The sequence below is a fragment of the Rhinolophus hipposideros genome (assembly GCF_964194185.1).
Source record: "Rhinolophus hipposideros genome assembly, chromosome: 11".
Taxonomy (NCBI): Eukaryota; Metazoa; Chordata; class Mammalia; order Chiroptera; family Rhinolophidae; genus Rhinolophus; species Rhinolophus hipposideros.
This window is the reverse complement of record NC_138057.1, coordinates 83525123-83544526: the sequence shown is the minus strand read 5'-3', so window position 1 is coordinate 83544526 and position 19404 is coordinate 83525123. Positions and strand designations below refer to the sequence as shown.

The 19404-nt window shown below is 52.9% G+C and overlaps 1 protein-coding gene across 8 annotated transcripts in view; it reads right to left on the bottom strand.

The window, feature by feature from the left end:
- Positions 1–19404, bottom strand: part of EHMT1 (euchromatic histone lysine methyltransferase 1) — a 129284-nt gene that overhangs the window by 62842 nt on the left and 47038 nt on the right. For 5 of the 8 annotated variants that reach the window (XM_081065776.1, XM_081065777.1, XM_081065778.1 and 2 more), the window contains exons 2-4: positions 14286–14352; positions 5579–6135; positions 1614–1785 (exon numbers count right to left, since the gene is read on the bottom strand). In XM_081065776.1, the coding sequence (XP_080921902.1) occupies positions 1614–1785; positions 5579–6135; positions 14286–14352 (796 nt within the window). Of the gene's footprint in view, positions 1–1613; positions 1786–5578; positions 6136–14285; positions 14654–19404 lie in introns of those variants that run through there. The other 3 variants (XM_081065772.1, XM_081065773.1, XM_081065774.1) reach the window with 1 other exon arrangement.

Below are 19404 nucleotides of genomic sequence, written 5' to 3'. Positions count from 1 at the left end.
CAGTGGGGTAGGGGCAACCAAATGACCCCGTTCCCTAACTCCCACGCTCTGACAGACACAACAGGGCACCCTTCCAGGGCAGCAGCCAATCGCAGGACTAGACGGGGGTACGACAAGCCGGCCAGTCATCACAAAGCCCTGGGGCCACATCAGAGCACTCAGGAGCCAGCCTGAAGGGACAAACCTGGGACAGTGTGATGGCAATGCGAGGAAATGGAGCCAAGACACGCAAGTAAAGGACCCACACACTGAACAGTAAATAAATCAATGGGTGGGAAGGTGAAGCACTTCGTTCTGGTAGAAACCCCTCTAATAAACAGCGGGAACGAGGGGGTCAGCCCCCCAGCCCCATGGTGGTCAGTCCGGCAGACGACCTCAGATGTCGAACCACCTGACCCACTGGGCAGGACGTGAGGAGAAGCAGGGCGAGTGCAGAGCCCCACGTCTGCCCTCCCCAGACACAGACTGACCACCATTTGGGAAACGTAACAGGATGAGTGAGGGGCCTTCAGACTATGGTGTGATGGGGTATGTGCTCGGGGTGGTAACAAACAGCACCACACCCAAGGAAATGCAGGGAGGACACAAAGCCCTCGGGGACATTCCACAAGCTGACGCTGACCCAGGGAAATAGCAGTGACCCACACAAAGAACATTCCAGAGTAAAAAGACTAAGAAGGCACCACCAAGTGGCTGTCGCCCTGGCTGGATCCTACAACTGAAATGCTCCTGTGCTGGGAGGGCTTCCACGGGGCGACCTGCAGAGCCGAACACGGCCCGGGCGGGGGCAGCAGGCCTCGACTGCGGTGCTGAGGGAGCAGCAACGAGGTACTGAGAGGTGAAGGGCCCCGACAACCGTGGCTTCCTCATGCATCAGAAACGAACGGCTCCACGTGGGGAGAGCACACACCTGTGCACAGATGGTCAGGCACAGAGAAATTCCCTGCACAGCTTCTCACCATTCTGGAGTGTGAAGTACTCCAAGTCCAGGGGAAGACGGCCTCAACCAGCTGATGATGCCCATCCAGCCGTCCAGCTGGACAGCCCAGCATGCCCAGTGCCAGGCTGAGTCCATGCCTCACAATCATGGCACAACTACCCACACCCCCTGCAAAAGGCTCTCTCCCACAAAAATGAAATGTTCAGGACCCCAACTTCAGCGAACAGAAGCTTGGGACAATGGGAGCCGCTCCCAGGAAAGTGCCAGACAACAGAGCGAGGAGGAGCTGCCATCCACCCACCCTCAACCAAATGGCCTCGCCGCCACATAAACGGGGCCAGTTCCAAACCCAGTCTCCTCCCCCACTGGAACACGGCAGTGCGGGTTCAGTAAAGACACCTCATTCATCTTGGGGCTGACAACCAGCCGAGAAGACGCGCTAGGGATCTGAGGAGCTTTAGAGCAGAGGTCCGACGGCCCTGTGCAGGCTATGGGGGTCCAGGGCCTGCGACTCCAGCCGTCATTACCCCAAACACATGCACGCCCGTCAAACACACTTTTCACCTGTCGCTTATCCCGAGCACACACACCGGTCACACATGACTCTCGCTCAGCAGGTGTGGCTCTGTCATACACACTCAGAGGGCACACACAGCCAGGGGGTCCCTCATACCTGTCTGTGACTTTGTGGTGGCCACGTAGCACTGGTTTTGAGGTAGTGACTGGTGCAGGGGTGGGAAGGGGGGTATGAGCGGCTGTCGTCCAAAGTCAGAAATGGTCTTGCTCATCTCCTCTTTTGGCTCTTCGTGGTCTCGAGCTTCTCGGGGATCCTTGCCAGCTGCATGCTTCACAACAAAGACAATGAGCAACTGTAAGTACGCACGAGCAGACGGCCACTGTCACAGTGTGCCCAAAGTACAGCTCCTGGCCCCACAAGTACCCGTTGTCCGAGTAGTTACTGAGAGAGAACGACGCTGCGCCTGGCCCCAGGAACCCAGGTCAGCGTGTGAGCCAAGGACGTGTTGACACTCGTACAGTGAAAGAGAGCAGTGACCGCCTGTGGCAACACCTACGTGTTCGCAAGCTGGCCCCGCACAGAGAAAGTCTGCCCGCCATGCCAGAGCCTGCTTTTGGTAATAAACTATTACCGAGTTAAAAACACCCGCCAGGCAGCCTCAGAAGGCTCTCCTAAGGTGCCTGCCAGGTGATCCCGGCTGGCGGCCCCATGCACAAGCCCCACAGCGTATGTGCCACATGGCACTGTAACAACTCCCTCCTCACAGCTGGGCCCGGCTCGTAACTCTGCCTCCATCCCCAGCCTTCCAGGACTCCGGCACCGGCGATATCAACATCTAGCCCGGCCCTGCCTTCAGCCCAGACTGCCCGACCCACCAGCCCCTACAGCCTGGAGACGGTTCTGTCCCAAACCCAATGCGATCCAACCAAGTTTCCTCAGGCACGCAGCAGGTGGAATAAATAGTCAAGTAATACGCATCTTTCAACAAACACGGCTGCAAAAGCTGGGCATCCACATACAAAAGAAGGGAGTTGGACCCTCACTAGGTACAAAAACTCAGACTGAATCAGAGACCTAAAACGATAAAACTCTCACAAGGAAATGGTGAAAGTTTCATGACATCGTACTTGACAATGAACTCTTGAGTATGAAACCCAAAGCACAGGCAACAAAAAACAAATAAATTGAACTTTTCAAAATTAACAACTTCTGGGGCCAACCTGGTGGCTCAGGTGGTTGGAGCTCCGTGCTCCCAACGCCGAGGTCGCCAGTTCGGTTCCCAGTGGGCTGCGCCCTCTGCAGCTAAGATTGTGAACAACGGCTCTCTCTGGAGCTGGGCTGCCCTGAGCCGCTAGAGGTTGCCATGAGCTGCCGCGCGGGCTTGCTGTGCTGCCATGGGCTACCGTGAGCTGCCAGGAGCAGCCAGTGGCCAACATGAGTGGCTGGCAGCCATCGTGAGCGGCAGGCAGCCAGCGAGAGCTGCCGTGAGCTGCTGTGAGTGGCTGACCGGCGACCGGCAACCGACTGCCTGAGCGGGGGGAGCACAAAGCTCCTAACACCACCACCTGGGCCGGGGAGCTGCGTCCTGCAGGACTAGACTGAGAGACAAGGGCTTGAACCGGAGTGGGGGGGGGCGGGAGGAGGGGGGAGCTATCCTCAGGGGGTAAAACTTCATTTTTGCAAAGGAATGTGCAAGGTGATGTGTATAAAACTTATTTTTAAAAAAATTAAAAAATTCTGTGCATCAAAGGACACAAACAATAGAGTAAAAAAGTAGCCCAAGGAATGCGAGAAAATATTTGTCAGTCATATATCTGATCAGGGACTAAAATCCACAATATACAAAGAATTCGACGACTCAACAAAACAACCCCATTAAAAAATGGGCACAGCATCTGAATAGCGTTTCTCCAAAGACCACAAACGGCCAACCAGCACATGTAAAGATGCTCAACGTCACTAGTCATCAGGGAAATGCAAATCAAAACCACGCTGAGATACCACCTCACACCCATTAAAATGGCTACTATAAAAAATTTAGAAAAAAAACCAGAAAACTGTCAATTATACCTCAATTTAAACAAAACAAAAACAAGTGCTGGCGAGGATGTGGGGAAGAGGGAAGCCTCGTGCACTGCTGGTGGGAATGTGAAATGGAGCAGCCGCTGTGGAAGACTATATGCGGGTTCCTCAGAAACCTAAATACAGAACTACCCTGTGACCCAGCGATCCCACTCCTGGGTAGGCACCTAAAGAGCTGGCAGCAGGTCTCAGAGGGAGATTTGCACCCCACGTCCACAGCAGCCCGGGGGTGGGGTGGGAGCACCCCCAGTGTCCACTGACAGAAGACCGGATACACCAAACGGGGTCCCTCCACACAGTGGAATGTCACAGCCCTGTAAGGAAGGAGGTCCTGACACCTGCTACCACGTGGGTGGACCCTGAGGACACTGTGCTCAGTGAAACGAGCCCGTCCCAGAAGGACAAACCCTGCAGGACCCCTCACAGGAGGGCCCCAGAGGAGTCAGATTCAGAGACAGAAGTAGATGGGGGGCTGGGGAGGGGAGGGTAGTGAGTGTGTAAAGGGGACAGTGTCAGTTTGGGGAGAGGAGAAAGTCCTGCAGATGATGGAGGTGGTGGCCGCACGACAGGGTGACTGCCTAATGCCACTGAGCTGGCACCACAACGTGACTGAGAGTGCTCTGTGTCACGTGTTTTACCACAATTTAAAAACAATGTGTCCCCATCTCTGAGTCCAGGCCAACATGCCGCTGGGGCCCAGCCTGGGTTCAGCCCATTCAGCTGGGTTCCCATGGCCTCCCCCAGGGGACCCACCCAGCCAGAACGCAGCAGCCTTGTGGGCCTGTCAGGACTGCGTCTCTCCTGCTTGTGGCTGTGGGGCTGTGGGCACGGCCCATCCTGCAGGGCTTTGTGACAGCCCCCCCCTCCACAATACCCACCAGCAGCCCACCGTCGGCACAAAGGGCTTTGCTTGAAGGTGCCTCAGCAGCTCTGTGAAGAGCTTCAGTCTTCCTCCAACACGCCCAGCGGTGCCTGTGTCTGAAGGCAGGAAGCATACACTGCTCCCTTCACGCACAGCATAGCCCCACCTGCCCCAGTCACGGCTCAGTCAGGCACTGCAAAGTCCCAGAGATACAGGGGAGTCGCCCAAACATGAGGTGCTCAGTCCAACAGGACAGCAGTTAAACCAGACAGTAAAAGAACCGTCACTAACATCTTGGGGAGGACAGGACAAAACACAGCTAAAAGCAAGGCTTTCTTAACTGAAAGGGCCAATCGGAGGTCTGGGTATGGAAAAAATAGTTGTCAAAACTAAAAATATCAACCTGCGGAATGACCAGCGAGAACATCAAAGCAAGTGAGGAACTAGACGCAGGGAGCAGCCATCCACGCACGTCCCCGGACCCACAGTCTGTCCCACAGGGCCTGTGGGAGGGCTGCGAAGAGGAGAGCACGCTGGCCCACAATGCCAGACGATCAGACTGATGTCAGAATGCTGCCCAGCGATGCCAGGCCCATGCAGTCCCACGGGGGCCTGACCACAAACCTAGAATTCACCCTGCGCCGAGACAACAGGGAGCTGGGAGAGCAAACGTGACTGCGGACAGACAGACAGAGAGACCAGCTGCTGGCAGCAAACCCTGAGCGCCCAGTGCAAACTCAGGAAAGGCCACCTGTCCTCAGCAAAACCCTGAGCCAGTCGTGGCTGGGTGTGAGGATGAAGGAGACCTGGGCGTGTCTTCAGTGAAGTCCCTTGTCCCCTCCCTTCTGTGACACTTCCTATTACTCATTTCCCAGTGAGACAGGGGAGGGTGGGAAGCTGGCAGGACACCCGCCAGGCCCAGAGGAGAGGAGGCGTGGTGTCCGTGCAGGCACGAGCAGCTACAAGACCAAGCCCAAGGAGTGGCGACAGGGGCCCCTGCGGTGCCGCTCTTGTCCCAACCCTTCGCAGCCCCCAGGGCACCACCAGCCGGGTGACCACTGCTATTCCCTGACTCTTCTCCTTTGTGCAGTCGTCCATCTGCCATCACTACGCCCAAAGAGGAGACAGAGGAAACAGCACGAGTGGCGCGACAGCAGCCCGGCGACGGGCACATTACCAGGCCCAGGGCGGGTTTCGGCATGGTCTTCCGTGCCCTGTGAACCTTGACATCGGCGCCTGGGGCCAGGGGCTTCTTGTCCTCTGCGTCTCTACTCCCGTCCCCGGGCTTGGCTGGCACTGCGGCTGGCATCTGAGCAAAAGCACCGGGAGTCCTCCCTCTGCCGGCCGCTGCGGGCAGAGTTTTCGCAGCATGGCCGGGCAGAGCGGGTGCCACAGCACTGGGGCCCCGTGAGGGCGGCTCTGGCGGGGCTGCTTTACTCAGCACGAGCCCGTTGCTCCCGACGACAGCAGTCTGCGTGAGGTCATCAGCGCGGACGTGATTTTGCTTCCCCACTTCAGTGTCTCTCTCTGAAACCCCGTTCTCCGCGATCCGGGTGAGTCTATTGGTACCTTCCGGGGGGCTGCCGTGTGCAGTTTCCTGAGTGTGCTCTGCTGTGTTGAGGTGCCTGCTGGCATCGCTCCTATCACAGGGCCCATTGGCTTCACCATCGGCAGCCACGGGGGCCTCTCCTGCTGGCCTCTCGGCGGGGCCTTCATCGGCGGCCATAGAGGGCTCTGCGGACAGAGGAGAAGAGTCAGTGGCTGCACTCACACCACAGCTACAATTTCACATGAAACTGTTGGGAACTGGCGTCTACTTCACGTACAAACATGTACGTTCAGATGGACTAAGTATAACGCTATCTTAGACCTTCAGTTTAGTCAGATGGTGAAGTCTGCGGACGACCAGGTCAGAGAAGGGGAGTCTGCCCTGAGCCCACACAATGGGCTGCCTGTCACCCTCCAGTCCTGCCAAGGGACACAGTCTACAGTCAGAGGCACAAGACAAACCAGGGCGCAGGCTGAGGCGCCGGCCTGGGCACGGCTGAGGCAGAAAACGAGGCTTCTGAAGCAGCTTCACAAAAGTAGTTAGAGGAAACGGGTCCTAAACCCCGAAAGGGCCTTAGGCTCCTGTGTGCAGCCGGAGCCCCGCTCTGAAGCCGTGGTAACACCCTGGCTGACCGGGCGGGGTCGGTCACAAAGAACTGCACTTCCCATCAGGAGACCCACAAGCACGTGTGACCTCACTGACTGCAGCTCACAGGCCTGGAATACGGCCCAGGGTGTAGATCGCCTTCAAGCCTCCCACAGTCATGGTCCCCCGGCCCCGACTCTACAAGTGCCATCTCCCACACTTCGCCAGGCATGGTGTACACTGTCCCCCCACCCCTAGAGTGAAAGCTGACGAGGCAGGGTTTTGTTTGCCTATCCCCTGCCATATCCTGAGCATACACACAGGCCCTGGCACGTAACGCAATAAGTACTTTCTGAATGAAAACATGATGATTAATTTTGAAAAGCCCACCATAGGTGGGCACTTACTTAGCTCGGGGAAGGTGACAAAGGACACAGTGCAACAAACATGCTTGTTCAGACACATTAAATGAATCCCACGTACGGTCAGGAGGCCATCCACTGAGGCCATCGGCTAACAACAAGTGCCAACACAGGGGTGGGAGAACTGGCCCTCCAAAAGGAACGGGAAGGAATGAAAATCAAAGACTGGAAACGAAGGGACGGAACCCGTCCTCTGCACCTCACACAATTGCTCACTTTTAAAGACAGACTCAATTAACAGCTGAAACACAAGAGCAATACAGCTGAGTTCGAAATCGAGAGAAAACCCACAGGCATTTTTCTACGCCAGCATGAAGTAGAATGTACATGAGGGGGAAAGAAGACACTGTTCACAAAAACCGGAGAAACTGCAAGAGGTACAGAATTTTAACAAAGATTACCCAAAGTCTCCGAGGAGAAGAAAATTTAATTAAAGCATTTCATGATCCTAAATAGATGTCAAGTCACGTCAAATTAACCCTATAAACTCAAATATGTCCCATCGGTGTTGGCGGGGCACCGAGCAGCGCCACAGCCCTCTTCTGCAGGCAGTCAGAACAGCGGCAAAGGCACCGGCACATAGGCTCCGCCGACCAGGCCCAGGAGGCGGGCCGCAGACGCCAGCTGCAGCACGACCAGCGCCCAGCCCTGCCCGGTCTGAGCCACAGAATTCAGGCGGGACCCGCACATCCGGCCTCAGCGAAATCTCTGGTGCCTCGCGTGCACACTTCGGTTTAAGAATCCTCATCCTAGATGGTCTGAAAACCTCGCAATGAACACGGGAACACGTAGGGAAATAGATTTATGGCCTAGAAACGGAAAAGTTTGGGTACACACCAACAGCATAACTTGCAACAGTAACAGAAAAAGACGAATCTGATTACAAAGTGTGATTACAAAGTGTGACGTAAGCAGAAAGGTACTGGGTTTTCTGAAGCCGTGGTAACACCCTGGCTCCTGACACAGAGGTGCTAAACGCCTTGTAATCTCCTGGGTGACAGGAGTGTCCTTTGCTCTAATGAGGAGACTCTGCGTGGCTCCTGAATAGGGCTGGTCACCAGCAAGTGTCAGCCACAATCAGAAGCTTAGAACTTTCAGCCCAGCCCCCACATCCAGAGAGAGGGGATGAGCTGGAAACTGAGTTAATAACCTAACCTATCAGGCCTACATGATGAAGCCTCGGTGAATCCCTTGAGCCACGGGCTCAGAGAACCTCCAGATTGGGGGCACATCCACGCGGAAAGGTGTGGGGTGTAGGGTGTGCATGCCCGTGGGCCGCCCTCTACCCCTGGCCTGTGCACCTCCTCCATCTGCCTGTTGGTTGTATCCTTTATAATGAACTGGTAACAATAAGTAAAGTGTTTCCCTGAGTTCTTAGTGTTCCAGCAAATTACCAAACCTGAGCAGGGGACCCGGGGAACCTCCAGTTTGCAGCCAGTTTGTCAGAAGTCCAGGGGACCTTTGGCTTGTGGCTGCCCTCTGAAGTGGGGGTAGTCTTGTGGGACTGAGCCCTGAGCGTGTGGCGTCTGACGCCATCTCCAGGGAGGTAGTGTCAGAAGGCAACTGAACTGGAGGGCAGGAGCTGGCGTCGCAGAGAAGCCGAGAACTGCTGAATGGGGGAGCCCACAGGCTGTGCAGAAGTGCTTTGAGAGCATGAGTAGAGAAGGTTCTTACACCTGGAGTTCCAGCGTATCCCACAGTATTCTGAAATTCCGCTCAGTGCAATCGATCAAGCAAGAAGAAGGAATAAGAGGCTCAGAAAGCAGCGGCATAATCTATTCCTAGCTGACATGACCCTGTCTGTACAAAGACAGAGTAACCGGTATGGAAGCAATGACTGAATTTGGAAAGGTTAATTATAAAAGGAACCTGATCTAAACCTCATCAGACCTTACATAAAAATTAACTCAAAATAAAAAAGTAACATAGAGAAAAAATCTAAAACTAGGAAACGTTTAGAAAAAATACAAAAAACCTTTGGGATTGTGATCTAGGCCACCTGTCTTACCCTTTACACCGAAAGCACAAAAATCCCTAAAAGCAAACTGATAAAATGTACTTCCTCAAAGCCAACAACTTCTCAACCGCCCACAGTCACAAATGTAACCCACAAGGAGACCCCACACCTCACACCCAGAGACGCTGTAATAAAGACGGACACGCCAGAGTGGGCAACACTGGGGCCTCGTTTCCCACGGTGGGTGCTGGAAAACTGAACGGGGCACATGTTCTGGAAACAGTTTGGGTGGTCTCTTATAAAACTAAATATATACACTTACCTGTGACAGCAAAAGCACCCGTGAGCACCCATCCCAGAGATGGAAAGTTATGACCAAACAGAAGTGAACACAAATGCTCACAGAGGCCTCACTCTAACAGACGAGAACTAGGAACGACCCCATGTCCTTCAGCCAGTACGTGGTGAAGTAAACTGGCCCGTCCACATGTGGAGCACACTCAGGGACAAAGAGGAACAACAAACTATGACACACGAAGTCACTTGCATGAGACCCAAGGAATCGTGCTGAGAGAAAAGAAAACCACAATCCCAAAGGCAGGATACAGTATAATGCCATTTATAGAACATATTTTAATGGAAAGACTGCAGAACTAAAGAGCAGATTACTGGCTGCCAGGGATAAAATGCACGGAGATGGAAGTGAGGGACCAAGGTGTGGTTACACAGGGTAACGGGGCAGGTTGGGGGAACCATGTGATGGAAGTGCTCAGTATCTTGATAGTGGGTGGACGCATGAACCTACACATGTGATAAAAATGCAGAGATAAATGCACACACAAACGAGTACTTGAAAAACGGGGGCAGCTGAGCATGATTGGATCAATGTCCAGCTCCTGGTGAAGAATGTGCTACCGTTTTGCAAGATGTTGCCACCTGGGGAAACTGGGTGAAGGGCACATGAGATCTCACATCATCAGTTTTATAACTGCATGTGAACCTATAATTATCTCAAAATAAAGTTCAATTAGAAAAGATAAACTGCAAATCTATATACTAGCAATAAAGAATTAAAAAATAAAATTTTAAACACACCATTTACAACAGTCTAAGAAAATACAAAATAATCAGAGGTGAAGAATTGTACGCTGAAAAATATAACGTGTGGCTAAGAAACACTAAATAAATAGAGCGATTCTGCTTGTTCACACACCAGAAAACTCAATCCTCAGTCACACATGTGAGTTGAGCAACAGGAGTCCGACCAAGTGAAAGAAAGTTCTCAGTGACGGTTCAGTCGAGATCCCAAATGGCTGCTGTCTGAGTACTAGGGCTGGACTCCACCTGTTACCTGGATGAAATTCCCCAAATACCAACAACAAACCAACCTCTGATGGGAGGTTGCTCCTTTTTAGTGCTAAAAATGTTTGTAAATAGGCTGAGAAGAGGCCAAACTCGTCTGCAAGTTAATTTATCAAGTATCCTAGAAAAGCCCAAGAATTTATTTGGAAAAAAGATAACCAAATCCAAAATCATATCCAATGCACCAACTATACTATTCAAAAATTACGAGATGAAGAAATCAAGAAAATCTATAATGAAAAGTCAATGAAACACCCATGAGTCATAGATGCTGGAGCCAGCAGGTGTGCATGTTAAACATCGCTATTAGAGGCCAGCCCCGTGGCTCAGGCGGTTAGAGCTCCGTGCTCCTAACTCCGAAGGCTGCCGGTTCTACTCCCACATGGGCCAGTGGGCTCTCAACCACAAGGTTGCCAGTTCAATTCCTTGAGTCCCGCAAGGTATAAGGGATGGTGGGCAGTGCCCCCTGCAACTAAGATTGAATACAGCACCTTGAGCTGAGCTGCCTCCCGGATGGCTCAGTTGGTTGGAGCGCGTCCTCTCAACCACAAGGTTGCTGGTTCGACTCCCGCAAGGGATTGTGGGCTGTGTCCCCTGCAACTAACAATGGCAACTGGACCTGGTGCTGAGCTGCGCCCTCCACAACTAAGATTGAAAGGACAACAACTTGACTTGGAAAAAAGTCCTGGAGGTACACACTGTTCCCCAATAAAGTCCTAGTCCCTTTACCCCACCCCAAATTTTAAATTTAAAAAAAATATTTTAAAAATTGCTATTACAGCACTGCAAATATTGAAAGGAAACTATGAACATAGAAAATTACAAGATCAAAAGATACCCGCACTACACGCGTCCACCCAAGTGGAAGCTGTAAACATGGAAACAGGATCTGCAAGGAGTTATCATAAGACAACCCTCGCATTAGACCAGACACAACGGAAAAGATCAGAGAACGTGAAGACACAGCACAGACTCGATGCGAAGTAAGCCCAGAGAGAAGAAAGGCTGAGAAGTGAATCAAACAGACTTTGCAGGGCCCACAATGGAAGGAAGTAAAAAAATGTACATTTGAAAAACCAATGGCTGGAAAATGTTTTTTGCCAAATATTTTCCAAATTTGATGAAAACAATAAAATCAGTGAACAAAAGCAGCTTATTGAACTCCAAGCAAGACAGGCACAAACCGATCAAACAACATAATCAAACTGCTGAGAATCAGTGATAAAGTCTTAAAGCAATAAGATAAGAGGAAACAGCACATACAGAGAAAACGGTAAGAATGACTCCCCATTTCTGGTTCAACACTAAACAAGCAGGAAGCCATGGATCATCTTTAAACTGTTGGAGGAAAAAACTATTCTCCTAAAATTCTATACCCAACACAATATCCTTCAAACAGTATTTTCAGACAAACAGAAACTGAGAAAATTAGTCACCAGCAGAAAAGCACATCAAATAATGTTAAATGCAGTTCTTCAGGTGGTAGGGAAATGATGCCACACGGAAACTCCTCTACAAAAAGGAATCCAGAGTACCAGAAATGATAAACATATGAGGAAATATAAGAATTTACTTTCTCACTAAAAATTTTTGTTAAAAGAAAACTGAATGCTTAAAGTAATAAACATAATAACAATGTATACTGTGGCTTATAACAGTTGTAGAAGTAAAACCTGAAATAGTAGCAAAAAGGACAAGAGGAAGAAATGGGATTAATTATGTTTAAAATCATGTATTACACACAGAGTAGCATAATGATTTTTAAGGTACACTGACTAAAGGTGAACACTGTGAGCCCAAGAGCAAACACTGAAAAAAAAGAAAGGGGTAAAGCTAATAAGCCAATAGAGGAGACGATAAGGAAAAGAATCATAAAAAACATTCAGCTCAAAAGAATGCAGTAACAGAGGGACAAAGGAACAAAGGATAAAAGGATAATACGATCCAATTAAAACAAAACAAATTGATGACCTAAACACTCCAATAAGAAGGCAGAGACTGTCAAGCTGGATAAAAAAATGAGGCCCTATTATATGGTATGTATAAGAAACCCCTTTACATGTGTGTTAAGACACAGGTTAAATGTGCAACTGGGAGAAAAAAATACAGCACACAAGCCATACGCAGAAGAAAGCTCCAATGACACATTAAACTAAGTAGATTTCAGACAAAGGGACGTGAATTACTTGTAGCTGACATGACCTTATATAGAGAAATTCCCAAGGAGTCCAAAGAGCTATTAGAAATAACAAGCAAGTTCAGCAAGGTTGCGAGATATGAGATCAACAAGCAAAAACAAACTGTATTTCTACACACCATCAATGAGCAAAAGGAAAGAAAATCACTCCATTTAAAATAGGATCAAAAACGTAACACTCAGGAGTATATTTAACAAAGAAAGTCAAAAACTTGTGCACTGACAATTACAAAACATTATTGAGAGAAATTAAAGAAGACGTAAACAGACAGAAAGCACCCCGTGTTAACAGCCTGTAAGACACCGAGCGCTCTGTTGAGATTGCGACACCCCGAAACTCATCTCCAGATTCAACAGTCCACATCAAAATTCCAGCTGGCTCACTTGCAGAAACTGACAAGCTGATCCTGAAACTCACAGGCAAAGTCAAGGGACCCCATTTGGGCAAAAGACTAGACAGAAACTACAGTGGGAGGCCTCATACATCCCCCACTTCAAAGTGGCAGCAGAAGAGGGTGCAGGTCCAACACAAGGAAAGACGACCTGTCACCTGTGGGACGGAACTGAGAGTCCAAGACACCCCCTCACACGCAGCCGACTGCCCTTGTCCAGCGCAAGGACAGGGCAGTGCAGGGGGAAGGGTCTTTTCAACCCATGGTGCTGGGACAACTGGGGACTCACTTGCAAAAGAATGAAGCTGGACCCTACTGCACTCCATATACGAAATTAACTCAAAATGCATCAAAGACCTAACTGTTAGCGGTAAAACTATAAAACTTTAAGAAAGCACAGGCATAAATCTTTGTGACTTTCCACTAAGGAAGGATTTCTGAGATGTTACACCTAAAGCACAAGAACTTAAGAAAAATCAGATAAACTGAACTTCGTCAAAATTAAAAACTTTTGTGCTTCACAGGACACCATCAAGAACGTGAAAAGACAAGCCACAAGAGTGAATGAAAGGAAATATTTGCGAATCACGTATCTGGTAAGAAACTTGTATCTCTAATATATAAAGAACTCTGACAATTCAACAACAAAAATCTATAGCCAATTTTAAAGACAGGCAAATGATGTCAATCGACATCTCTCCAAAGAAGACACACATGGCCAAGGAGCGATGCAAAGATGCTCAATGTCACTAGTCACCAGGGAAATGCAAACCGAACACAAAGAAACGCCCACTTGCACCCACCGAAGGGCGCGTAACCATATGGTGGCAGGAGGTGGAGGGCTGCTGGGATTGCTGGCGGGGGAAGGGCAGAGCAGGCCTCGGGTAGGGCTAGTGTGGGGAGACACGGCGCCTGGCGTCATTCAGCACCACCTGCCCTAGAAAAAGCCTGGGGGGCCGGGAGGGCGTGTCCCCAAGGCCGTTTCCTGCTGCCCAGAACGTCACACAGCCATGGCCTGTGGCTGTGGCTCCATTCACGAGCCACGCTGTCTTCTGACCACGACCTCCACCGCCGCCTACATGCCACCCTGACCAGGTGAGGGGCACCTGAGTGGTCTCGGCTCTCAGTGCTGTAAATGAAGCCCCCATTAACATCCGTGAGACCTGTGTGCCATGTTCAATTTGCTGCGTGTACCTGAAGTGTGCTTTTCCCTCTTTGAGAAGATTTTTCTTTTCTTTCTCGCCATCTTGTGTGTGTGCGCCTGCGTATCTGTCTAGGAAGGCGAGATGAGAAACTAGAGAGTAAACCCAGTTTTGAAAAAGCAAAGAAGTAGGAGCCGGGGCAGGAAAAATACGCGACACCGGCAGGTCCTCCGCTCACGTGCAGTCACTGGAGGCCCAGGAGTGGCCGGCGCCCTTACCTTCCTCGCGCAGCAGCTCGGTTTTCAGGCAGCGGTCCTGCTTCGTCTCCCCCTTTGCCGGGACGGCCTGCAGAAGAGAAACAGCTGTGAGCCTGGGTTCCCACAGCGGCCTGGGCATTCGCAGCGTGCCTTCTCCGAATGGGACCCCGTGTAAGTCAGAAGCACAGGTGATTCTCCGTGGGTGGACAGCTGGCACCCCCGGGAGGGGTGGTACTGGGAGCGCCACGGCAGTGTCCATACTCGCTGTGCTTTGGAGACGGCGCTGTAATGAGAATGGTCAGCACACAGCTGCATGACGGCCCTAGTGCTGTGACAGGCATCCCGCAAACTGTCTGCGGGTATCCTGCTGCTGACATACCCCCCCTGAGCATCCCAAATGCCCAACGACCTGCCAAAAGTCACAGAAACGGATCATGAAGAAAATTACATGAAATCCCCCATCCTAACACTTGCTCTGCTATATAGAGGCATGAACTGTAGAAGTGTCTGGAACCATATTCTGACAAAATTCTTGCCTTTGGGAAGGTCAGAGTCTGGGTGGAAAGTGACCAGAATCACAAGCACTCTTAACCTCATGCCTGCAGGGAGCAAAGGGGTCGGCAAGTGCCCTGCCCCACAGAATGTGCCGGCAAACTCCCCAAACACTGTATCGCTTCTGGAAGGTTTCCTCCAGAAGACAGAACCAAGTGCCCTCAGAATGTCCCTAGTGAACCTTGGGCTCACTGCTGGTTTCCCTCGGTGCCAAATGTGGCTCCTAAGAGCAGTGTTGGCCCTGCCCTGTCACCCTAGACAACCCACCACCTCAAGGACACGCCTCCTTTCTCAGGCTTCCAGAAGGCTCCCTCCCAGCAGCAGCTTGCTGAACTTGTCCTGGCAGGCAGGCCAAAGGGGCGTGAGCATGGCCCAGCTGCCTCCCGCCAATTCCAGCTTGGCCTGGGGTCTACGTGTGGCCCTCAAGCAGAGGATCCTGGGGTCCCGGAGATTCTTTCAGGGGACCTGAGAGGACCAGGCTCTTAGAGGCACACGCACCCACGCACAGGGGTGAGGTCCTGTCAGCATCTGCCGGGAGCAGAAGAGGTCAGACATTGCGCGTGGGCCGAGGCCAAGTACAATCAGCGAGCACCTGGCCTCAGGGAGCAGTCAGGCTCAAGCCAGGCCAACCCCCAGCAGTGTCTCCGCTGTCAGAGCCAGGAAGCAACAGACAACAGGTGACAGGGGCTGCGGTCCTGTCGGGAGCACCACAGACCCGTTCCAGTTGAGGAAGAAGAAACACACCAAGGTTAGCTTAGAGGGGTACTGTGAAGTGAATAAGCAGGGACGGGGGCAGGTGGGGGGGTGGTCTCACAGGCCTTCCCCCAGCCGCTGCCAACGGCTCTGCCCGCAGCATCGAGCGGCCTGGATGAAAGGCCAGTGGCCGGCACCCGCTCCTCTCGCGGACGCTCCAGGAAGGCAGCATTGGCTGCCCCTTCTGCAACCCCTCTTACCCCTCCGCCACAGCAGCTAGAATGTGGTGCCAGGCACACAGGACAAGTCCAGGGGCCTCAGAGGCGTCACCCCAGACAGTGGGGAGCATTTCCTACAGGGTCAGCCTGCACAGGCTCCCCTCCCCAGGCTTCCCACCTCACCAAGAAGAGGCCAGTCTTCAGTGTGAACAGTGAAGCCACAGGGCCCAGCTCTGCTGCCCCTCGCGCCCCTCACACCCTGCCAGGCCAGCTCCATCCTACCCGACAGCCTCTCCTGGACCCGCCTCAGTAACCCCATGGTGGCACCTGCACCGGACACATGGCCGAGCCTGACAGTCCGCCCACCAGGAGGGACCCTCCTGTTCTGACAGTCCCCAACGTGGGCAGTGCCTGGTGTGTGGCACGTGGCAGCAGATGGACGGGCTCGCCAGATGGGCTCTGGGGAGCAACCTGTGTGCATTCGGCACCTGCTGCGCGAGGACAGGAATGCCGCAGCCAGGCTGTGAGCGGAACGCCAAGGTCGCGACCAGGGCAGGCGCCGAAAGCTCCCGACTCAGGTGCTCTCTGTGAGCTGGAGACAGAGAACATGTTTTCATCACCTTTTCAAAAGGGCCAGTGGCCCGCACAATCAATACTGACCCCAGACAGGGTTAAAGAGAGAACATGGGGCCCGACCCAGCAGCAAAGCCTGTACTGGCAACACAGAGCCAAACAACAGCTGCTGGACACGTCCGGCCCCACTGCGGGCAGAGGAGTGTAAGTCCTGGCGGCAGCTCTGCTTTGCTCGCAAGCAGAGCCTTAGCTGATGGCAGACTGCGGAGGGGACACAGACTTCAGAGAAGGGGACGGAGACAAGAGGAGGGAATCTGCAGGGGGAAAGGCTGGAGGGGACAGTGGCGGCCAAGGCAAGGCCAGCTCCGCAGCAGCAAGCACGAGTCTGGAGGCCGGTGGGTCACTTCTCCCAAAGAGCTGCAGCTGCAGGAGGAGGCGGCAACCGGGTCGGGGGCAGATAGGAGTTTAGAAACCGAGTTGTGTCCAAGGACTCAAAATCGGTGGACACGTCACAAGAACACAGAAAAGCCTGAAGGAACACCCACTTGCCCAGCCTGGGACACTTGCAGCATTCAAACAACAAATAAGAGGAACACACTGTAGCACACCGAGTACACGGCGGTCACACAAGTCCACATCAGTGTAAGTGACGGGGCAAAGAGCAAATGGAAACGGGAAGCTCTGCCCTCTTTTAGCCACTGAAAAAGGCAAAAACCTCTGGAAGTGAAAAAGCACCATTGACACTCAGGTGAAAGCATCGTAAGAAACAGGGTCTTCCGGCGTCTCCAAGTGTCCTGCCAGAAGATGCTTCCCCTTCACAAAGGGAAAGAAGTAACACCACAGTGGAGAGGCCTGAACCACGTGACAATCGTGGACAAAGGGCCATCAACACAAACTGCTTCTGCCACCAGGACACAAACTGAACCCAATCACGAGGGATCTTCTAGAAAGCAACCGGGCTGCACCTCAGAAACGCATGTCACCAGAGAAAGGCTGAGAAGCTGCCCCAGGCGGGGGACAAACACACAACAAGCACGTGAGTGCCCGTCGGAACGGGGAGCAGCTGTGCAGCAGACAGAGTCCGGTGCCGACTGACGGCTGCACGGGGGTACAGGGTCCTGCATGAGTCATTCACCGTGGAGATGGGACAGGGTCTGCACTGAACCTCTGAGTGGTTCAGGGGAGAGGACGTCTGTGTGTGTGTGCGCGTGTGCAGGTGTGCCACTCACTCACAGGGCAGCACTTCTCACCCACAAGTAGTCCTTTCTCCTTTGTCATCTAACAGGAAATGACAATGCATCAGACATCAGGCATCACAATACAGTCAACTTCAATTTCACTGCATCTGGTATCCGACGCTTTTTACGGATAGTTTGTTACACACACAGCATGGGTAGGAGGGTACCTTCGGTCCCATCCAGGACAGAGTACGCCTCCCCGGTACGTAACCACGCAGCTGTCAGCCCGCCAGCCCCTCACCGCACCTGCACAGCTCACCTGAGGGGAGGCACTTCCCACAGGAGCAGTCGGGCACAGGCCCAGGCCGTGCCCAGGTCCACACGGCACAGCCCGCCCATGAGGCTCCAAACCCAGGCTCAGCTAAGGTTTTACATCAACAACGGCCAGCAGGCCGATCACAGAAACGCTGACGTGACCTTCAGGAGAGTCCTTGCAGTCAAAGAAAACGCAGGGCTGAACAGAGGTTGGGTCATCGTGCAACAACAGTCAGAGACAAGCCCGTGGGAGGAGTTAAAGGATTTTATCGATCTGAATTTTAAAGACCGGAACAAGAGCCAGGTCTGGGGACTGGGCCTGGGCCCCTGAGAAAGACAAGGTCTCCATGGCCTGCGCACAGCTGCCTGGGGACGGGGACGGGAAGGGAGCCACCGGCCAGCGCGGCCCCGCTCCACGTGCCCTGCCGTCCCCAGGGCCCCGGCCACACAGGCGCTCAGTCTGCTGTGGCGTCACTTACTTGGCGCCATCAGTCGTCCCCGTGACGCCAGGGTCAGGAGGCGGCGTACGTCTTGCGGTGACACCCCCTGAACACCTACCTCAGAAGGCTCACTCTGTTGCCGTCCGTCAAATGTCGCAAGGCCAAAGCCCTCCCAGCAGAGTCTGAAGAGACCAGCAGAGTCCCACTCCCTCTGCACGTGTCCTGGACGAATCAAAACGAAGCACGTCCACGTCTGGCCGCCAAAAGTAACAGCACTCGGTGACCAGGAGGTGTCACAGCACAACCACCAAACCTCCGTGCGTGCCATGACCTCAGGACCAGGCTGACAGCCCCACTGAAAGGGGAAACTATCAAAAGGGGCCTAAGGGCCACCAGTCAGAAAGGAAAACATGAGAGGAGCACGTGTGGCCACCTCACCGGGGACTCTGCTGCTTACTTTCGTGGGAAGCTTTGCTCTTCTCGAGACATTCAGTACTGAAGTCCAGTGCGACGTGGCTTTATTTTACAAAGACACACACGCACGCCAACTGCTTTAGAACCATCTCCTCACGTATGCCTTCTAACGTACCACGCACACCAGAAATGATCCGAAGGGAAGGTCTGATCTCCACACTCAGGTCCGAACTGCAAACAGAATCCTCACTTAGGAGGAAAAAGGAAAAGCCTGATAGTGGCCAGAAAGGGAAGCTGCTTCCAGGTACCCTAGTCTTCCAAACGGGGTGCTGGGTCCACGGGCAAACCCCACCGGCCATCACCGGGACAAGGCCGAGGCTGGCGCCTGCAGGCAGGCCACACCAGCGCGAGAGGAGGGGCAGACAGGCACACACTGCAGGAGAGTCATCTCAAAAAGGACAAAAGCCAGACACTGAAGCAACCAGGCACAGGGACCTCAAACTGCTGTGTCTGCACAGAGCGCACTCTGGGCTCTGGGCTCTGATGCAGGGCTTGAGAGCTGTAGGCTCGGGGACATGGCCACAGGAGGCCATGGCCTAACCCCCTCTTCTGGCGCTGATGCCAGGGCGCGATCACTTCCTGGCACCCTCCCACTGAGAGCCACAGCCATTTTACAGAGAGGCTCCTTCCGGGGGGACAGCCCCTCCGCATCCGCGTATTTTGTCCGGAACGCTGCTTTAAGCACAACTGTCCACAA